The sequence below is a fragment of the Penicillium antarcticum genome (assembly GCF_028974205.1).
Source record: "Penicillium antarcticum strain IBT 31339 chromosome Unknown utg000002l_segment0_segment0, whole genome shotgun sequence".
Classification (NCBI taxonomy): domain Eukaryota; kingdom Fungi; phylum Ascomycota; class Eurotiomycetes; order Eurotiales; family Aspergillaceae; genus Penicillium; species Penicillium antarcticum.
Window position 1 is genome coordinate 3,952,325 of NW_026695300.1, and position 16,805 is coordinate 3,969,129.

The 16,805-nt window shown below is 50.5% G+C and overlaps 8 protein-coding genes across 8 annotated transcripts; 2 read left to right on the forward strand and 6 right to left on the reverse strand.

Annotated features, from left to right (window-relative positions):
• Positions 1 to 690: 690 nt before the first annotated feature.
• Positions 691 to 873, reverse strand: N7508_002472 (uncharacterized protein; the record flags this gene model as incomplete). Its single annotated transcript, XM_058460538.1, has 1 exon — positions 691 to 873. The coding sequence occupies one exon, from the start codon at positions 871 to 873 to the stop codon at positions 691 to 693; it is 183 nt and encodes a 60-aa protein (XP_058324070.1).
• Positions 874 to 1,163: 290 nt separating this feature from the next.
• N7508_002473 (uncharacterized protein) lies at positions 1,164 to 4,131 on the reverse strand (the record flags this gene model as incomplete). Its single annotated transcript, XM_058460539.1, has 3 exons — positions 1,164 to 1,205; positions 1,262 to 3,536; positions 3,587 to 4,131. 3 exons carry the CDS (start codon positions 4,129 to 4,131, stop codon positions 1,164 to 1,166), a joined length of 2,862 nt encoding a protein of 953 aa, XP_058324071.1.
• A 699-nt stretch (positions 4,132 to 4,830) lies between these two features.
• On the reverse strand, positions 4,831 to 5,718 carry N7508_002474 (uncharacterized protein; the record flags this gene model as incomplete). The annotated part of the gene is made up of 1 exon (XM_058460540.1): positions 4,831 to 5,718. One exon carries the CDS (start codon positions 5,716 to 5,718, stop codon positions 4,831 to 4,833), a length of 888 nt encoding a protein of 295 aa, XP_058324072.1.
• An 888-nt stretch (positions 5,719 to 6,606) lies between these two features.
• Positions 6,607 to 8,079, reverse strand: N7508_002475 (DUF1479 domain-containing protein; the record flags this gene model as incomplete). Its single annotated transcript, XM_058460541.1, has 3 exons — positions 6,607 to 7,773; positions 7,824 to 7,936; positions 7,986 to 8,079. 3 exons carry the CDS (start codon positions 8,077 to 8,079, stop codon positions 6,607 to 6,609), a joined length of 1,374 nt encoding a protein of 457 aa, XP_058324073.1.
• Positions 8,080 to 9,230: 1,151 nt separating this feature from the next.
• Positions 9,231 to 10,309, forward strand: N7508_002476 (uncharacterized protein; the record flags this gene model as incomplete). The annotated part of the gene is made up of 3 exons (XM_058460542.1): positions 9,231 to 9,282; positions 9,348 to 9,589; positions 9,650 to 10,309. The coding sequence occupies 3 exons, from the start codon at positions 9,231 to 9,233 to the stop codon at positions 10,307 to 10,309; spliced, it is 954 nt and encodes a 317-aa protein (XP_058324074.1).
• A 298-nt stretch (positions 10,310 to 10,607) lies between these two features.
• Positions 10,608 to 12,330, forward strand: N7508_002477 (uncharacterized protein; the record flags this gene model as incomplete). The annotated part of the gene is made up of 5 exons (XM_058460543.1): positions 10,608 to 10,660; positions 10,720 to 10,802; positions 10,864 to 11,218; positions 11,272 to 11,500; positions 11,551 to 12,330. 5 exons carry the CDS (start codon positions 10,608 to 10,610, stop codon positions 12,328 to 12,330), a joined length of 1,500 nt encoding a protein of 499 aa, XP_058324075.1.
• Positions 12,331 to 12,945: 615 nt separating this feature from the next.
• Positions 12,946 to 13,888, reverse strand: N7508_002478 (Bax inhibitor-1 family protein; the record flags this gene model as incomplete). The annotated part of the gene is made up of 3 exons (XM_058460544.1): positions 12,946 to 13,543; positions 13,623 to 13,693; positions 13,745 to 13,888. 3 exons carry the CDS (start codon positions 13,886 to 13,888, stop codon positions 12,946 to 12,948), a joined length of 813 nt encoding a protein of 270 aa, XP_058324076.1.
• Positions 13,889 to 14,493: 605 nt separating this feature from the next.
• On the reverse strand, positions 14,494 to 16,109 carry N7508_002479 (uncharacterized protein; the record flags this gene model as incomplete). Its single annotated transcript, XM_058460545.1, has 5 exons — positions 14,494 to 14,916; positions 14,975 to 15,366; positions 15,435 to 15,626; positions 15,678 to 15,939; positions 15,990 to 16,109. The coding sequence occupies 5 exons, from the start codon at positions 16,107 to 16,109 to the stop codon at positions 14,494 to 14,496; spliced, it is 1,389 nt and encodes a 462-aa protein (XP_058324077.1).
• Positions 16,110 to 16,805: the final 696 nt, after the last annotated feature.

A 16,805-nucleotide genomic window follows, 5' to 3' on the forward strand; every position in this document is an offset into this window, starting at 1 on the left:
CCCACATTTCCTGTTCTCTTCTCACGTTCCATGGGAAGCCCTATTACAAGTTCTATCAACAAGATCAGAAGAATGGAATTTAATAGCTGAATTCTGCATCGACTTGAGTGTCTAAGTCTCCATAAATAAACTCATTACCTGAACCAGGCTGCCACATATTGCCTTCTGATCTGAATTCTCTTGTGTGCCAGTGATCGTGTGTGGAATGTACCCTTGACATAGTATTGGTGCATCTTTTTATTCCGCCACGGACGGATGGGGTCGTAGTGTTTCTGAAAACACAGGCCCAGCTATGCGAACCGCCTCCGTTCCTGTTCTTCCTCTTGAGCCTTCTGATCCACAGCCCTTTGAGACTTTCATTGGCTTTTGCAACTTGTTTCAACGCTCCTGTTCGTACTTGTAGCGCGAGCTGCTTTTCCCTTCTTTTCCTCCGCTGTCAGGACTTCCTTGGGCACTTCGACATATCTTCTTTTCCAAATTGCCCTCTTCTTCTCGGCGGACTTTATTAGTACATGTAGCACCATAGATCGATGTCCAGGAGTCTCAATGAGCTCTCATGGAACATCTGTATTCTTGAAGAGAGCGACATATTCATCCAGTAGCGGCGGCGGCGGCAGGGACCTGTGCCCTGTTGATCGTGCTCTCGGGTCGCATTCTCTTTAGGAGATCAAGGCTGTCGGCCGCTGTGTGCTATGCATCCTTCTTCTCCATTTTGTTCTGCTTGTATCTCTGTCCTCTCTCGTGTTTCTTCTTCTGTCGTTTTAGGGTCTTGTTGCTGTTTAGCTTCATTGGAGTGTCTAAGGCCTTCTGCGTCAGATGAGGAAGGATGAGAGAGGATGACGGCAGAAGAAATGCTGGAAGAGGTAAAGCCATCATTTATCACCCAAAGCCATTTCAATAGTTGGCTGTTCCCTTTGTTCGGATTCGACATACCCGGGATTGGAAGTGACTCTTATACAATGCAATGGTGCAGACTGGGCACATTCTCAGGTTCCGGCTGCGACCTTAGATGACGGTGGTGAGCTTAGACTTCGAGAAGCAATAACGAAGACCGCTCGGCTGACCCAAAAAATCGGAAGAACATGCTACATGAAAAATACTTCGCAACGAACGTATACATTAGTCTACAGCACAAGATAGCAAACAATTATATGCACCAAGACCTATGTAGCCTTCCACAAAGCATTGACCTGCTTTCTCCGAGTCTAGATAGAAGAGCAAGGTCAATAAATATCTTTTAGAAAAAAATGGGAAAACATACCATCGGAGCCAAAATGGCGACACCAACACCGAGTGCCACCACAGTAAGAACAAGCTGCAACTTAGAGAAGCTCTTGCCGAGGACATCAAATGCCTGGCTGGGGGTGGCGCGGGTGCCATAGATATCACTACCAAAGGCGAAGATAAGACTCGTACTCTCCAACAGGGTAGGACGAGAAAGCACTTGCTTGATACCGGCGACATCGCGGGCGTGCGAGAGGTACCATTTGCCATCGAAATCAAAGTAGGGAGCGTAGCGGAAGAGACCTTCTTCGGTCTCAGCAGCAGTAGCGTCCCGGTCTACAGGGCGGCGGGGGTCAAGGACGGGACGGGGGATTCCAACGATGGAGTTGGAAGAGGGGAGAGTGCAGAGGAGCTGGCGCGTGGTGATGCCCTGGCGGGTTTGAGTAACCGTCATGTGGGAGATTGGCTCGGGGATCATGAAGGCCTGGGAGATAACATGGGGCAGCGGGGGGCTTTCGACGCTGCTGTGGAGACTGGAGTAGTTGCTAGCGGAGTCGAGAGGACCACGGTCGTTGGGGAAGGGGGACTCGTAGAGCTCGGAGATGACGAGCTGGTATCCCTTGGCAGAGGACTCGTTGGAATCGATATCACCCCAGAAAGAGAAGGCGAACCAGTTCTCAGACATTGCGGATGCGATGGGCTGTGTGGTATCCACGCCGGATTGAGTAGTGGCATGCAGGACCTTGCCTGAAACACCGTCCAACAGATAGAAGCTGGCGATATTGGTCTTCTCATTCACTGCGGTGACTAGGGCCAAGTTCGTGTTGAGGTATTTGTACAGAACCGAGCGGTCTCCAAGGACCTTGCCGATGGATGCCACAGGGTCATGGACAGGGCGAGCAGTGGCATGAACAACCTTTTGCCCGGATGGAGGAAGAAACTCCCAGACAGGCGACTTGTTGTCCTTTGCGATCCAGCCGAGGACTCGGCCGTCGACACTGGTAGTTACCAAGAACCCGTTCACCTCGTCAAATGCAGTCACTGGGGAACCATCCTCACGGACGCCAACGGTGGTCAATGATGATGCTTCCTGGGCGCCGAAGACAGCAATTGAGTGAATCTTGCTGTCCGATGAGGCAGTGCGTGAGATGATATCACCTGTCGAGACTTTCAGAGTCACAGAGCTTCCATCGTTAGGGTAGATAGTGGCGGTGCCTGGCGAAGTCAAAATAGCCTTAACATCCCACTCGGAGGTTTCTACGGCCTGCACACTCCACAAAACGGCGCCATGTTTACCGGTATCCAAAGCATACACACGGCCGTTCTTTGTGGCAACAAGAACAGGAGTAGCAAGGCCAAAGCTGTCAAGGTTGGTCACCTCATCGCTGAAAATACTGCTCAGGATACGCTCAGGGATGTGCTTCAGCCACTGTTGCAGGTATTGCAGGTCACGGACGTGACGCTTCACACGGTGAATGTACGCTCCGTAGATTGTCTCATGGCCTTCAACCTCCAGCTCATGAGCCAGACCCTCCTGGGCATCGACTTCCGCCCAGGTGGCGGCAACAGCATCAATAAGACCTTCATTGCGGATCCATTCGATCTGGCCATTTCGGATAAGCTGCCAATCACCATGCTCGCGGAAAACGGCTGACCGGACAGACACAGAACCTCCCCTGGTGACCAGGTCGGAGACAGCGTGCAAAGCAACGTCAGAAGATTCTGGCAGATTCCAGCGACCCAGAATGCCATGAGAGGCGGAAGAGACAACAACAGCCTCGGAGTCCGTGACACGAGTGAAGAAGACATTAGCGTCAATAACACTTGTCGCAACCACCGAATGCCCAGGCAGATAAGGCAGTTGGTAAGCCTTAGTCACCTTAGACGACTTCATGTCTACATGGTACACCTCAGCCCAGGCTCCAGCCTCAGTTGCATAGTGAACCAAGAAATGGGGAAGAGCGTTTGTCTTGTGTGCAGCATGGACTGTGATCTTGCGAATATCCAAGCCGGAAGTGTTGTCAATGGCGACCGAGTTGATTTCCTTGGTGCCAATTACATTGACTTTCAGAGACTTTTGCGACTTGTCCGTCCAGACGATGATGGGTGAGGCAGTGTTGGCGCCGACGAAAAGAACGGACTCGGGGGTAGCCACGTCGCTTTCGGAGTTAAGGGTTTGCTGGCGAACCTGCTTTCCAGTCACTGGGTCCAACACAGTGACCTTGATTCTGTAGCCCTTCAGCATAGCTGATTGAAGTGAAATGTAGAAGACCTCTGTCGGGGAGGATGACACTTGGAACGGAACGTCACCACTAAGAGCATTTCATTAGCTTGAACAACAGCAGTCAAGCCGAGAACTAACCTGTCATCCCTGTATTCCCACTTGATGTTACCAGAATTACCATCCAAACGTCTCACGATACCGGAGCCTTCGCTGCCAACCACGGCAATGGTATCACGAATTCCGGGGGTCGCGGTAGCATCCTCAAGCTCCAACAGCTCCAGATCCGCAACCACACCTTCAGAGTACCGGTTTTCCCAAGCCAGCTTTCCATCCTGAGCACTCCATGACGAGATGTAGTTACCCGCTGCGCCAACAACCGCGTCGTTGCCGTCCAGTCCGCGCAGAAGACCCCCGCGCGCCGGCGAATCCGCCGACCGCGAGAGGTTCTGGCGCCATAACAGAGCTCCGTCACGTGGGTTGATTGCACCCACTAGTAGCTTGTCGGAGATTGTATATAGAAGGGAGGCATTGGAGGTCGAAGATGGCTTAAGGAAGAAGGTCGAGTCGGGGGAGGGGGAACCGAGCAGAGCGTGATGGAAGTCGATGTGATTAACCTCATCGTTGTAAATGGCTGCCGCGGGCGATAGGCACACGGCGAAGAAGAGCGCCGCCTGAAGCCGCATTTTGTCGAATGGCTCTTATTGAAGCATTGAGGGAGGTGGATGGCTTAGGCTGTGTTGTTACAAACTTGGCGTCCGGGCGGTGATCGCTCCCGGTCTATCTACTGCTACGCATCTCTAAGCCAATTGTTTTAATCAAAAATGGAGCGGAAAACATTGAATAAATTGTATATTTTGGTGCAAGTCTTTGTGGGTATCTCAAATGCCAATTGCTACTTCTAGACAAATTACTTCTGGACAGGTTGCACGGCTACATGGACTTAATCCCGTGGGTTCACCATGCCTCATACTGCCGCCTGTATTTACCTGCGTAGGCCACTCATGCTCCTCGTGACATTATCCCTAGCTGGTGTAAAGGAGTCTCCTGGTGCTCATTCGCTTACAAGAAGAAGGAAATTCCGTTCTACAACTTACAACCCCTGATGAATTGCTACGTCTTTCCAAACTGTTCGACTTAGGGCAAGCATTGAGATTAAGTGGCAGCAAAGCATATTGTGTAGAAAATTTTCATATGTCAACTGGACTCAATAATCCCTGGGCCCGAGTAACTACATCATCTGGAGTCCCAAAATATGCGTAAGACATTTCACCATCCGCGGTAGTGTTGTTTGGGCAAGTCTTGCCAATAAATCTAAAGCGACGAACTTGTTAGCACATTCGCGATCGTGACGTACAAAAGTGAGCCACATACCTTAACTTTGCTTAGTAGTTGTCGTCACGGCGGCTGCTTCCATAGCTGTTGTCATTGCTGCTGCCATAGCTGTCGTTGTTACGGCCAGAGTTGGAGTCACCGTAGGTGTCATTGCTGCCGTAGCTGTTGTCATTGTCACGGCCAGAGCTGGACTTGTTTCCGCTGCTGTAGCTATCGTTGTTGTCTCCGTAACTGGAGAAGTTCTTGTTGCTGCCATAGCTGTCGGTGTTGCTGCTTCCGTAGCTGTTGTCGTTATCACGGCTAGAGCTAGACTTGTTTCCACTGCTGTAGCTTGAGACGCCATAGCTTTCATTGCTGCTCTTGTTGTCTCCATAGCTGTTGTCATTATTGTTACTGCTGTAGCTGCCGTGATTGCTTCCATAGCTAGAAGAATCTTTCTTGCTGCCATAGCTGTCATTGTTGCTGCTGCCATAGCTGTTGTCATTGTCACGGCCAGAGCTGGACTTGTTTCCGCTGCTGTAGCTATCGTTGTTGTCTCCGTAGCTAGAGGAGTTCTTGTTGCTGCCATAGCTGTCGTTGTCACGGCTGGAGCTGGACTTGCTTCCGTAGCTGTCATTGTTTCCGCTGCCATAGCTATCGTTGTTGTCTCCGTAGCTGGACGAGTCCTTCTTGCTACCGTAGCTGTCATCGTCACGGCCGGAGCTAGACTTGCTGCCACTTCCGTAGCTGTCATCATTGCTACCGTAGGAGCGGTTGTTGTTTCCGCTGCCATAGCTGTTGTCATTGCTGCTTCCATAGCTATCATTGTTGCGGCCAGAGCTCGACTTGTTTCCGCTGCCATAGCTGTCGTTGCTGTTGCTGCCGTAGCTATCGTTGCCACCATAGCCAGAGCTCTGGTTACGGCTACCGTAGCTATCGGAGTCGTTGTTGTAAGACATGATGTAGATATTCACAGGAACTTATGATTGAATTGGCAGGAGAAGAAGAGATGAAGAATTGTAGAAAAATACAAGCCACAGACAGAGGCAAGCGTGATATTTATACTAATTCCCAAGAACACACCAGCCTCAGCTCCAAAGCCCGAAACAGAACGGAGTAGAATAAAATCTCGCCCCTCATCTTCTAAACCCCTCAATCACAACATCATCCCACTATATGCGGCCTCGGCGAGAACAAAGAGCCAATAATCGGAGCACGGAGAAGCTAACCTCTCAGCTGGAGACTAGTTATTTGCTTGTTTGTCCACTATCGACCCCTCCGTCGAACCTAGATTGAGTGAAACCCACTGCGGCTGTGCTGCCTCTCGCCTAGTTGAGCCTGAGTTGCATCTTTAGCACAGATCTCCTTTATTGTGAACGTGTTCGGATCACGCGGCTGTGCTCTGCGGGGCCACTATTTATTTTGATGGGGCGAGGGTCTAGCAGCTGAACACCCCGGCTATTGTTTGTGGCGTTCTTAATATGTATGCCTGGGTGGCGAATTAGGGATATTGCACTATTTTGTTGGGATAATAAAGTAGCAATCGTGTTTATATGTGAGATCAGATGAGGCTGGAGCTGGGATTCACAAAAGGCAACCTGGAAGCACCTCATTTTTTGGGAGATATAGCTCCATTCGATGTACCAATCATAACGGAGCATGTTGTTTTTTCCGGGTCCGAGATCTAGATCGATTAATATGGATATCCGTGCACGAGTTTATCTTATGCAAAACAGTTGATCATTGAGAGAAAAACACCAACTACCGGTTTTCCATAGATGCAGATATATGTACAGTTTTGTGGGGGGAATCAAAATAAAACCAACAATGATGGTCACAAGCTGGTTTTACAGGCCAAAGCAAGCCTTGTTGGCCGACCGGATGGCTTCCTTCTCACCCTCGCTCATGGCATCGGTGATTTCCCAAGGAGTGTTGCCCATACCCATGGCACGCTGACCCTCGGGGTTAAGCGAAGACCAGTCAACAGCACCCTTGAAGCCAGCCTCGCCAGGACCACCAGCACCGGGGAAGTCCCACGGAGGAGAAAGGCTCTCCGCAGCCTGGCGCTGCTTAAGCAGATACTGGATGTTCATATCGCACAGCGGGGTGGCGGGGATGTACATGACACTGGAGTCCTTGGAACCACGGTGCTCCTTGTCGACGGAGTGCAGAGCATCGCAGTGCCAGGCGACAAAGTCACCAGGCTGGACCTCGGGCACAGGGACCATAGTCTCCTCGAGGTCGAGGTGAGGGTGTGTGACAGGGTTGTACTCCTGGGCGGCACCAGGCACAGAGCCAGGGAATGTGTTATCAAGCAGAGGCTTCGAGCTGTTACCTTCGAAGAATGGACGCAGGATCGTGTAGGCGGTGCTGTGGTTGATCATAGGGCACACGTGCAGCGAGCCTTCACCCGGCTTGGTGTGAGACATAGACAGCCAGGCCTGGAAGAAGCGCAGCATAGAGCAGGCGCCTGCACCGTTGTATAGATCCATCTGGGCGTTGAGGCGGTGGCGGGCATCCCATGCGTCGTATTGCTCCCAGTTTCCTTCAAGGACCTTAGTGTAGACTCGGCTGTACTCTGGGTCTTCCCAGCGCTCGAGAGAGCCACCGTCGATGTGGGGGCCCAGGGTGAATTTTGAGTCACCCGGATCGCGGATCCGGAGACGGTCTCCGTAAGTGAGAGGGTTTGTGGTGGAAATCTTGCTATCGGGGTCAGAGGAGTGCCACAGTTGTTGCGTGAAGCGCTGGGTGTTCAGCATGTTAGGGTGAGCACGGGCTTCAGCCTGCGATGGAGTCCAGTACAATTCATAAACGGCTGGAGAGTCGGCTGGGAAAGCCTTGACGCGCTCCTTGTTGGCGGCCACATAGTCGCGGATCCGCTGCTTGTATTCTAGGGCTTGGTCCTGAGGGAGCACATTGCGGACGACCACACTGCCTCGGTGGCGGATCTCTTTTAATGTGGCTTCAGAAACTTGACCAGACACAATTTCGGAGTAGTTAACAGAGGGAATGATCTAATTTATATTAGTCTTTGACTCATTTAGTTCGAGAGATGTATACATACATCGCTGCCCTGTGCTCTGATCTTCTGCACTTCGGTATCCAGGCTAGGTAGCAGACGCTCCCAACTCCTTGTCAGGGCCTCCCTGTTCTCGTTGAAGAACTTTTCCTTTAGCTCTGCAAAGCGAGGGGGGGAGAGGTTCAGGCTTGTAGTCGGCTCTCAGACTAGGAAAGACTGATGAGATATCACCAGCGGCCTTAGTGGTCTGGGCCGAGGTAGAGGCCGCACGGACGGCAGATTTAGAGAGAAGTTTTGACATCGACATGATTGAAGTTGCTATTTTGAACTTTGCGGGGATCTCGGTGAGAGAGCGATATTTATATATTTCGTGGGGGAACTCACTCCATGCATTAGTGGCGGGAGATTCCCTTATTGGGTAGTCGTGCCGCTGTCGGGAAGAGGGGATGTGCCATTTGCCTACCATATTAGGAGATCTATCCGACTACATGACATCAGTCCATACTCATTTCCACCGTTTGACCCCAGAGACAAGGTAGAATACCGTAGAATTCTTGTAGAAATCGGTTCATTCGGGTACTAATTACTCGGTAAGCCGGCAAGTCAGCTCAGAATTGCGGGATGGGAGATGTACTGTAGGGCTAGAATTAGTGTTGTATAATAATACGCTGTACAGAGCCTGGGAAGTATTGGGTCAGTCAAGTCCACGCTGGATATGAGAGAATAGATAATGTTTTACACTATATCCTTTATGTAAAATCAATCGCTCCCTCTGCTCTCTTTCTAGTGTCTTTGTTTAATTTTCAACTCTAAAGCAGGAGGATCCCAGCTGAGGTTCTGTTGCCAGCTGTCCGAAAATATGAAATGTCTCGACAAAGCATGTGTAGAAGATATGCTTACATATTGCAATAGGTATGTCATCTTCTAAGGTCAATCCCAGGCCTGTAGGGCTGCGCATTCTGATCATATAAAACTCTACGGCATTCGCCTGAATAACCCAAACTGGCAATATTAGCCACGCTGTTTTGCAGGACAAGTCAGCAGTCCCACAGTCTCCAGGAAAGGCAGAGGAAGCGAGAGTCCCTCATGCTCCAGCGTCCCACTTGCTGATCCGGAGCTAGACTCGGCATACAGACCAGCTGTACACAGCGCCTACATAAAGACAATGCAAGTACGTGTAGGAAAGAGGGGGCCTTTATCAGATGACCAGGATAAAAGGCAAACGTCCAGTTACCCACCAGACTATCATTGGGCTATACAGTAGAAATTTCGGCCTTTACGCCGGCCACGGACCACCTTCCCACGGTTAAATGCCCTGCGGGGGTAAACTGGAGACGGTACGCGCTGCAAAGGACCCCGAGGAAGTTCCACTAACTGTATAAAGGTTTGCAGAACCCCCCGACGGTTCCGAGGCGCTGTAGATTGACTTGATTAATCGTATATACCTTGAAAATGGCTCTCTCAGTCAAAGGAAGAACTGCCATTGTTACTGGAGCTGGCTCCGGTATGTCTTTATACTCTATGAGACTGAAGGTTGTACAGTAGATAGTGTGCTTACTTCCTAGCTAGGAATCAACCTCGCCTTTGCGAAATTGCTGGTGGAAAATGGTTGCAATGTCCTCATTGCAGACCTAGCCTTGCGCCCTGAAGCGCAAGTGCTGGCTGATAAGCACTCCTCTGGACTTGCCCGAGTCGTATTCCAGCAGACCAACGTGGCAGACTGGGTACAGCTCGAGCGGATGTTCGAGATTGCAGAAAAAGAGTTTGGCGAGATCGATATTGTTTGCCCGGGCGCTGGAGTCTACGAGCCGGTAAGAGAGCAACAGAGCAACCCTGACAGAACAGCACAGGGCTGATTACAAACTATACAGCACTGGAGTAACTTCTGGCGCCCACCCGGCGCTGCCCCGAGCAAAGACTCAATTGCTGGTGGCCGGTATGCGCTGGTAGATATCAACGTCACGCACCCTATTCGCACGTCACAACTAGCTATCGCCCATTTCCTCAAGAATCGAACCAGCGGTCGCTCAAAGCATATCGTCCACATCTCCAGCATTGCCGGCCAGAACGCAAACCTCGCAGCACCGATTTACTGTGCCACAAAACATGCTATTAACGGCCTGGTCCGAGCACTGGCTGATCTCGACAAGAAGCTGGGGATCAGAGTGACAGCTGTGGCCCCCGGTGTTATCAAGACCCCGCTGTGGACCGACCATCCCGAGAAAATCAAGATGGTTGATGACAGCACCGACTCGTGGGTGACGCCCGAGGAGGTGGCGACAGTGATGTTGGCGCTCGTTCAGCAGGAAGTGGTGGGTGAGGTTATCGGGGATCAGTCGGGTCGCGGGCCGCAATATCCGGTCGCAGGTGGTACCATCCTAGAGGTTTCTAAGACTGTGCGGGCTGTGAATCAGTTTAATGATCCTGGTCCCGGCAACCGGCCTGGAAACACGGCGTCGGATCACCATCATGTGGAGGCAGAGAGTTATCAACTTTTGGCGCAGAAGGGTTGGGGATTGTCCAAGCTGTAGATGATATCATGCCATTTATATAGCAATTGAATATACAACCACGACAATCATGACGTTTCAACTACACGCAGAGGCGTAGAGCGTGTGTAGTGGAGTGTCAAGATTTGCGTGGAGAAGGGCCCGAGCCGGTCATGTGCTCTCCGCGATAAGGCCCTCAACTGGCCTTTTCCTCCTCTCACGTTTCAAGACCTCTCTGTTCTTTTTTTCGATCTCGGCCCCGCTGGCAGTGGCCGCTGTTATGTGCTGCGCGCCCTAAAAATTCGACGACTGTGTTTCCGCTTATACCTGATCTTTAATCATGGAGGAGGCTGCTATCGGGGTAGGCCCGTCCGCGGCATCTGGACTGCGCAAGTAGGTCTACAACTGAAGTGTTCCATCGCAAGGAAATGGCTAATAGATATTTGCCACAGGCGTTCAGGCCGCGGGAAACGAGCCGGAGATGTCGCAGGCGAGGCAAGTTGGGCCAGTAGTGTGATCAACCTGGTGAATACGAGTAAGGGCGCTAGATAACCTGGGACATGAAGACTCTCAATACTAATGTGATTTTCGTCTAGTTGTTGGCGCCGGTGTGCTTGCTATGCCACTGGCCATTTCCCATATGGGAATTGTCCTCGGAGTCTGCGTCATCCTTTGGTCTGGCTGCGCCGCAGGATTCGGCCTCTACCTACAATCACTATGCGCTCAATATCTCGACCGTGGAAGCGCCTCTTTCTTTGCCTTATCGCAATTAACATACCCTAATGCCGCTGTGGTGTTTGATGGTGCGATTGCGATCAAATGCTTCGGTGTCGGTGTGAGTTATCTGATTATCATCGGAGATCTCATGCCCGGCGTGGTACAAGGCTTTGTCGGCGCCGAGCCAGCATACGATTTCTTGGTAGATCGTCACTTCTGGGTCACTGCCTTTATGTTCGTTGCCTCGGACTTGTTTGACGAGTTGAAGTGCTGACCATCGATAACAGGTTGATCGTGATTCCCCTTTCCTATCTGCGCCGACTAGACTCGTTGAAGTACACTAGTATTGCGGCCTTGGTGTCCATGGCCTACTTGGTCATTTTAGTGGTGTATCATTTCGTTCTAGGAGATACAAAAGAAGACCGTGGCCCGATTCGTGTCGGTCACTGGGCGGGCGCAGTACCAACTCTCAGCAGTCTGCCAGTTATCGTGTTCGCATTTACCTGTCATCAAAATGTAAGTTCGCACTACCGCAAGAAGCCGGACATATCTAACCAGTCTTCTAGATGTTCTCGATCCTCAATGAAATCGGCAACAACAGCCATTTCCGCACAACAGCAGTTGTTTTTGCCAGTATCGGCAGTGCAGCTGGAACCTACATTCTTGTAGCCATCACCGGCTACCTATCTTTCGGCAACAGCGTCGGCGGTAACATCGTTGGAATGTACCCGCCCGGGGTGCCAGCAACAATCGGCCGCGCTGCAATCGTCATGCTAGTGGTCTTCTCATACCCTCTCCAGTGCCACCCATGCCGAGCATCAGTCGATGCCGTTCTAAAATGGCGCCCCAGATCTCAAGCTAGCGGTACAGAAGGCTCTCCACATCGCCATCCGCTGCTGGGCCCTCGTGGAAATCGCACTCCCGAACCTATGAGCGATCTCCGCTTCTCAGTTATCACAACTACTATCCTTATTTTCAGTTACATCGTCGCCATGACCGTGTCCTCCCTGGAAGCCGTGCTGGCCTACGTCGGTAGCACCGGCAGTACCAGTATCAGTTTCATTCTGCCCGGCTTGTTCTACTACAAGATCTCCTCCCCAGACTCGCCTACCCACCGCGGCCTGATGAAGGAGGACGACGAGGCAGAGGATGATTTCTCAGACGAGGATGGTGAGGGCGAGGGTTCTCTCTCCCGCTCATTAACTGAAAGTGGCCTCTTGCTCGGGAGCAAGAAGCACTGGCGCAAGGCACTCCTGCGACCGCTTAGTCTGGCATTGGCCGCTTACGGCTTCCTTGTCATGGTCGTGTGCCTGATTACGAACACTTTCTTCATAGCCTCGCACTAATTTGCTTCTTTGCTACATGACCTGCTTCTTTTCTGCTCCCAGTTATGCAAGCGTTGCTCCCGGTGCAAGGTCCTTGTTTCCGGCGCAGACTTCTATCGCTTCTGGGTAGAACACATACGTTGGGCACAATCCCATTCCTTCATTCATCTTCCCTACACAAGGTTAGATCGTTACATTTTTGCTATCTACACTTCACTAGAGGTTCTTGCTGCTTTCCCCGAGGTTTTTGCACAGTTCATTCTCGGTTCCATTGTGCTCGTCTATGTTGGGAGTTTGGGGTATTGTATCTATCATCTTGGTTGCTTTTCATACTACAGTAATTTCCTTGGCTCTCTTTGTTTGCCTCTTGCGTGCATTCATGCGGCTTGATAATTGAATCGTAGACGGAAATCATAACGAAAAGAGGTTTCCTCTGGAAGAAATCTGATCAGATTTAAAGTGAAGAGAGAATATACTATGGTGCAATTCAAGCAAAGTCAAGAACGTGATCAAGAACCCCCATGTTCCAGTAACCAGACGATAACTACAAGGTTCAGCAATTACTTGCCCCTGCCTCCGTAAAAGCCAATAGCAAATGAACAACCCGATCAATATACCCCAAAGCCGAAGCCACGATTAGTTGTTGTTATTAGCACCATTCAGAATGCGCAGAATGGACATGAACAAATTCAGCACATCCAAATAAAGCGAGATAGAAGCGGCGATCTCCTCCTCAACATGGTAGTGGCGCATAACAAGCTGCGTATCAACCAGGATATATCCCGAGAAGATAAGCGCACCCAGAGCACCATAGATAATCTCGATGGTACTACCAAATGGAACGAACATGGCCACAAATCCAAACAGAATCATGAACCAGAGCGCACCGAACAGGTACGGCATCCAATCCGTAAAATCGTATTTAGTCTGGCATGCGAACAGAGTCAAGGCGACGAAGATACCGAGTGTCAGGGCGAGTGCTTGCATCACGATGTTGGACTCGTAGTACGATGTCGCCACGCTGATAGAGTATGCCTCCAGGATGGTGAAGCCAGAGAGGAAGAGCAGGTTTGCCGGGTATGACTTGCGCTTCCAGAAAGTTGCCAGCATGAAGCCCAAGGCACCAAAGACGGAGATTATCATCAGCCAGGGGTGGCCTTGGATCCAGTCGCGGTAGCCTTTGTTCAAGAAGGAGATCAAGCTCACGACTGTTGTGAGGAGGAGTTGGGCCGTGCTGGGTGGAGGGGTTGTGTTAGTATTGAGATATCTATATTGAAGCTGCTTGATGAAGATCCATGCATCTTTGTACTTACAGGATCGAGTAGACTTTCCGGACGAATTGCATCCGGATGTCAATAGTTCCTTCGGCTACGGTGCCGCCAAACTTTGCATTTTGTTAGTTCATGTTATCCGCTTTGCCTGGATAGTCGCTTACCTTGAAGTCATCCGGTACGTTATCGCCTTCGCTGCGAGGCTCCGGGTCTGCTGTGGCCTGGTATGAGGGAGGGGCATGAGAGAAGTGGTTGTCTTCGAAGGAGTCCCGCTGGGGAGCGGGCTCATATCTGGCGTTTGCAGCCATGTTATCGTTGTATGGTAATCGAATATGCTCGGTGGTAATGAAACACCGAAGGAAGAAGCAGGTGGGAGTGAGGGCCTGGAGGTGCAGCGCATGTGACGTGATAGATCACGTGTGATAAGCAAATGTCCGGGGTGTGAAGCCTGAGGTGTCTATTTCCGCCAGCAGGATTATACGAGTGCAATGTTTGCGAGACTAGTAACCCCGAAGATAGGATATTGTTGAGCAAGGGTCAGATTATTTTCAGCTTTGAGAAACTGTGGAATGAGTGCAAAGCTCTTTATCTTACACTAAATAGAGCTTTTCCAGTCTGAACCTGACCTCGAACCTAGGCTTACAAACAAGAAATGCATACATCTTCAGCCAATTATAACTTTGAATACTGGATGACTCCAGATATTAGATATAGCCTTCTCTGTGTGCTCGGCATAGGTAGCCGCAAAGGCAATACAAGCGCATCGAGTCCGTTAGAGAAACCCTACTTCTTACCTCTACAGGTCAACAATTCAAATCACAATGTACTGATCCAGACTTCATATGATTGTAAAAATAACAAATAGGTATATACCCAACAAAAGCGTCAAACTCAGGTCCAAGCCAGCTCAAGCCTAAGTAGAATTCGAGTTATCGGCACAAGACCAAGCACTCGACCCCCCGGAAGCATTATAGCTGTCAATAATGCTAACAACCGAGCCATAAGTACCGGCAACCATCATAAATGTACCGATAATAATAACAAAACCACTCCAGCAGACCATAGCAGTCCACCTGGGCGATCTCTCGGTCTTCCCCTTGCCCCAGTTATCATACAGCCACATGCATCCCATAGGCTGGAAACACATGAATGTACCAAGCAAAGCACCAATCAGGGAAACAAGGCTGTCGAAGACGGGGATGGCGCTGGCAATTATGTAAGAGATCAATCCGACACCGGTTACGCACCCGATCCAGGCGCTCCAGTGGACGATGCCGTTGGAAGTGAGGTGCTTTGAGCCACGGAGGGCGCGGACGAAGATGTACTTCCCGGGGAGCTGGGATTTATTAATTTGAATCCTTGATCACTCTTGTATGGCGGGTTGGCAAACTTACATGAATGAAAAGCATCGTCGAAACCAAGAGACCGGGAATGGCAAATCCGTAGCTGACCTTCTTCATCGTGGCACCTGCGGAGCCAAGAGCGGGTGAGGCGACATATGAACCGCAGTAGTAGTATACTACAACACCGATGGTGATGTAGACGGCTGTCACGGCGCTCTGGCAGATGATCATGGAGCGAGTATAGTAGCGCGGCTCACGCATCTCGGAGACGACGGAGAAAAAGGCGGGTGTACCGGCGTAGGCAAAGATCATAGAGGAAATGGCGGAAACGGCTTCGGCAAATGTAGGGTTGGCAACGATTTTGTAGTCGGATTGCCAGTGTCCTACTTGGGGGGCGGAAGCTGGACGGTCCTGGACGCCGACGGCGATAGTCACGATCATGACTGTTGATAGTGTGGTTAGCTGTGGTTTTCTTTTCACCCTTTTGTTTTTAGTTTGATAGATGCCTTACTTGCTGTGATGATGGCAATGAGACCAACCCAAGCGAGCCAACTAATACGGCCGAGTGTGCGGATACTGGCGAATCCAATTCCGGCAATAGCTGAGATAGCGACAAAGACGGCAGTACAGGTGGCATGAGTCGAGACTGAATTGAGGGCGATTGAAAGACCGAGCATTCCAGAACCGGCGACGAAGATCCAATCTATACGATCATTAGGGGTGATTGCTCCTTGCAAATTTAGCGTAGACTCACATAGACAGAATACAAAGCCAAAGACTTCACGGCCAATTGGACCGAACATCAGACCACCAGCATCGTCGATACTGTAGACTTCACGGTGCTTCAGTTTGAAAACACCGACCATATAGTCGGACCAGGTTGTGATGACAGCAACTGCGAGCAAACATATCACTCCAGGGACGAGGCCTAATGTGTCGAAAGCGCTAGGAATGGATAGTACACCCAGACCAATCTGACTCTTCATCATGAGAACCACTGTGCCAGCCCAGCCTACCTAGAAGGATGTTAATTGGGGTCAAATCAAGCAACACTGGAGAAACATACGTTGCGATAGTTGGGACCACCCTCTGTAATTTCTCCAAAGACATCATCATGGGCCATTACAGGCACATTCTGAAGGTCCTGGTCAAGGCCTTCTAGGTCTTTCTTCTCCATGTCGGCCATAATGGTATAGAATGCACTCGAGAGACTGAGTCTACCCAAAAACAAAGTGGGACATGGAACGGGTTTTAAAACCTGTCCGGCGAGAGTCCGTAAGTATACGGTTTCTCGACGGGGCGTAAAGAGATAAGACGACTCGACGACATCTCAGTCGTCAGTCAACAAGAGATCCACTTGTGGAGTGTCTAACTACAATTGTCCATGGACGTTCGCCACGCTAATTTCTGTTTCAGACCCCATCAAGTTTTGGGAAATCGCTCATTCCTCACGCACTAAACCTATTGAGCTCTTAATGACGACAGGCTATCAGTGCGTGGAGACCTATGTGGAGTCAATTCAGCGCACGCGGCTGGATATCCGTCGTTTTCTCCATAAGAAACCCCACGGGGAAGTGTTGAGATGGTCGGTTAATCGCCCAACCTTAACCAAACCTCACCGCTGCGCCACCAAATGTCCCCGAATGCCCAGAAACGCCCCCGCAGGAACACAGGGGTAGTGATCGGAGCCGTGGCTTTCCGGGAGGAAAATGGCGCACGGTTAGGAGATCTGAGGAAGAGAAAGGCAAAGTGGCGAAGACTTCAGGGGCTTATCTCGCACTAAGATCACTCACTTGAGATACGGTTTAATATCTACGATAAGTAAAGAACCTATAACATAACATCTCATAAACATAGAGATAAGATGGAAATGTATCGGCGA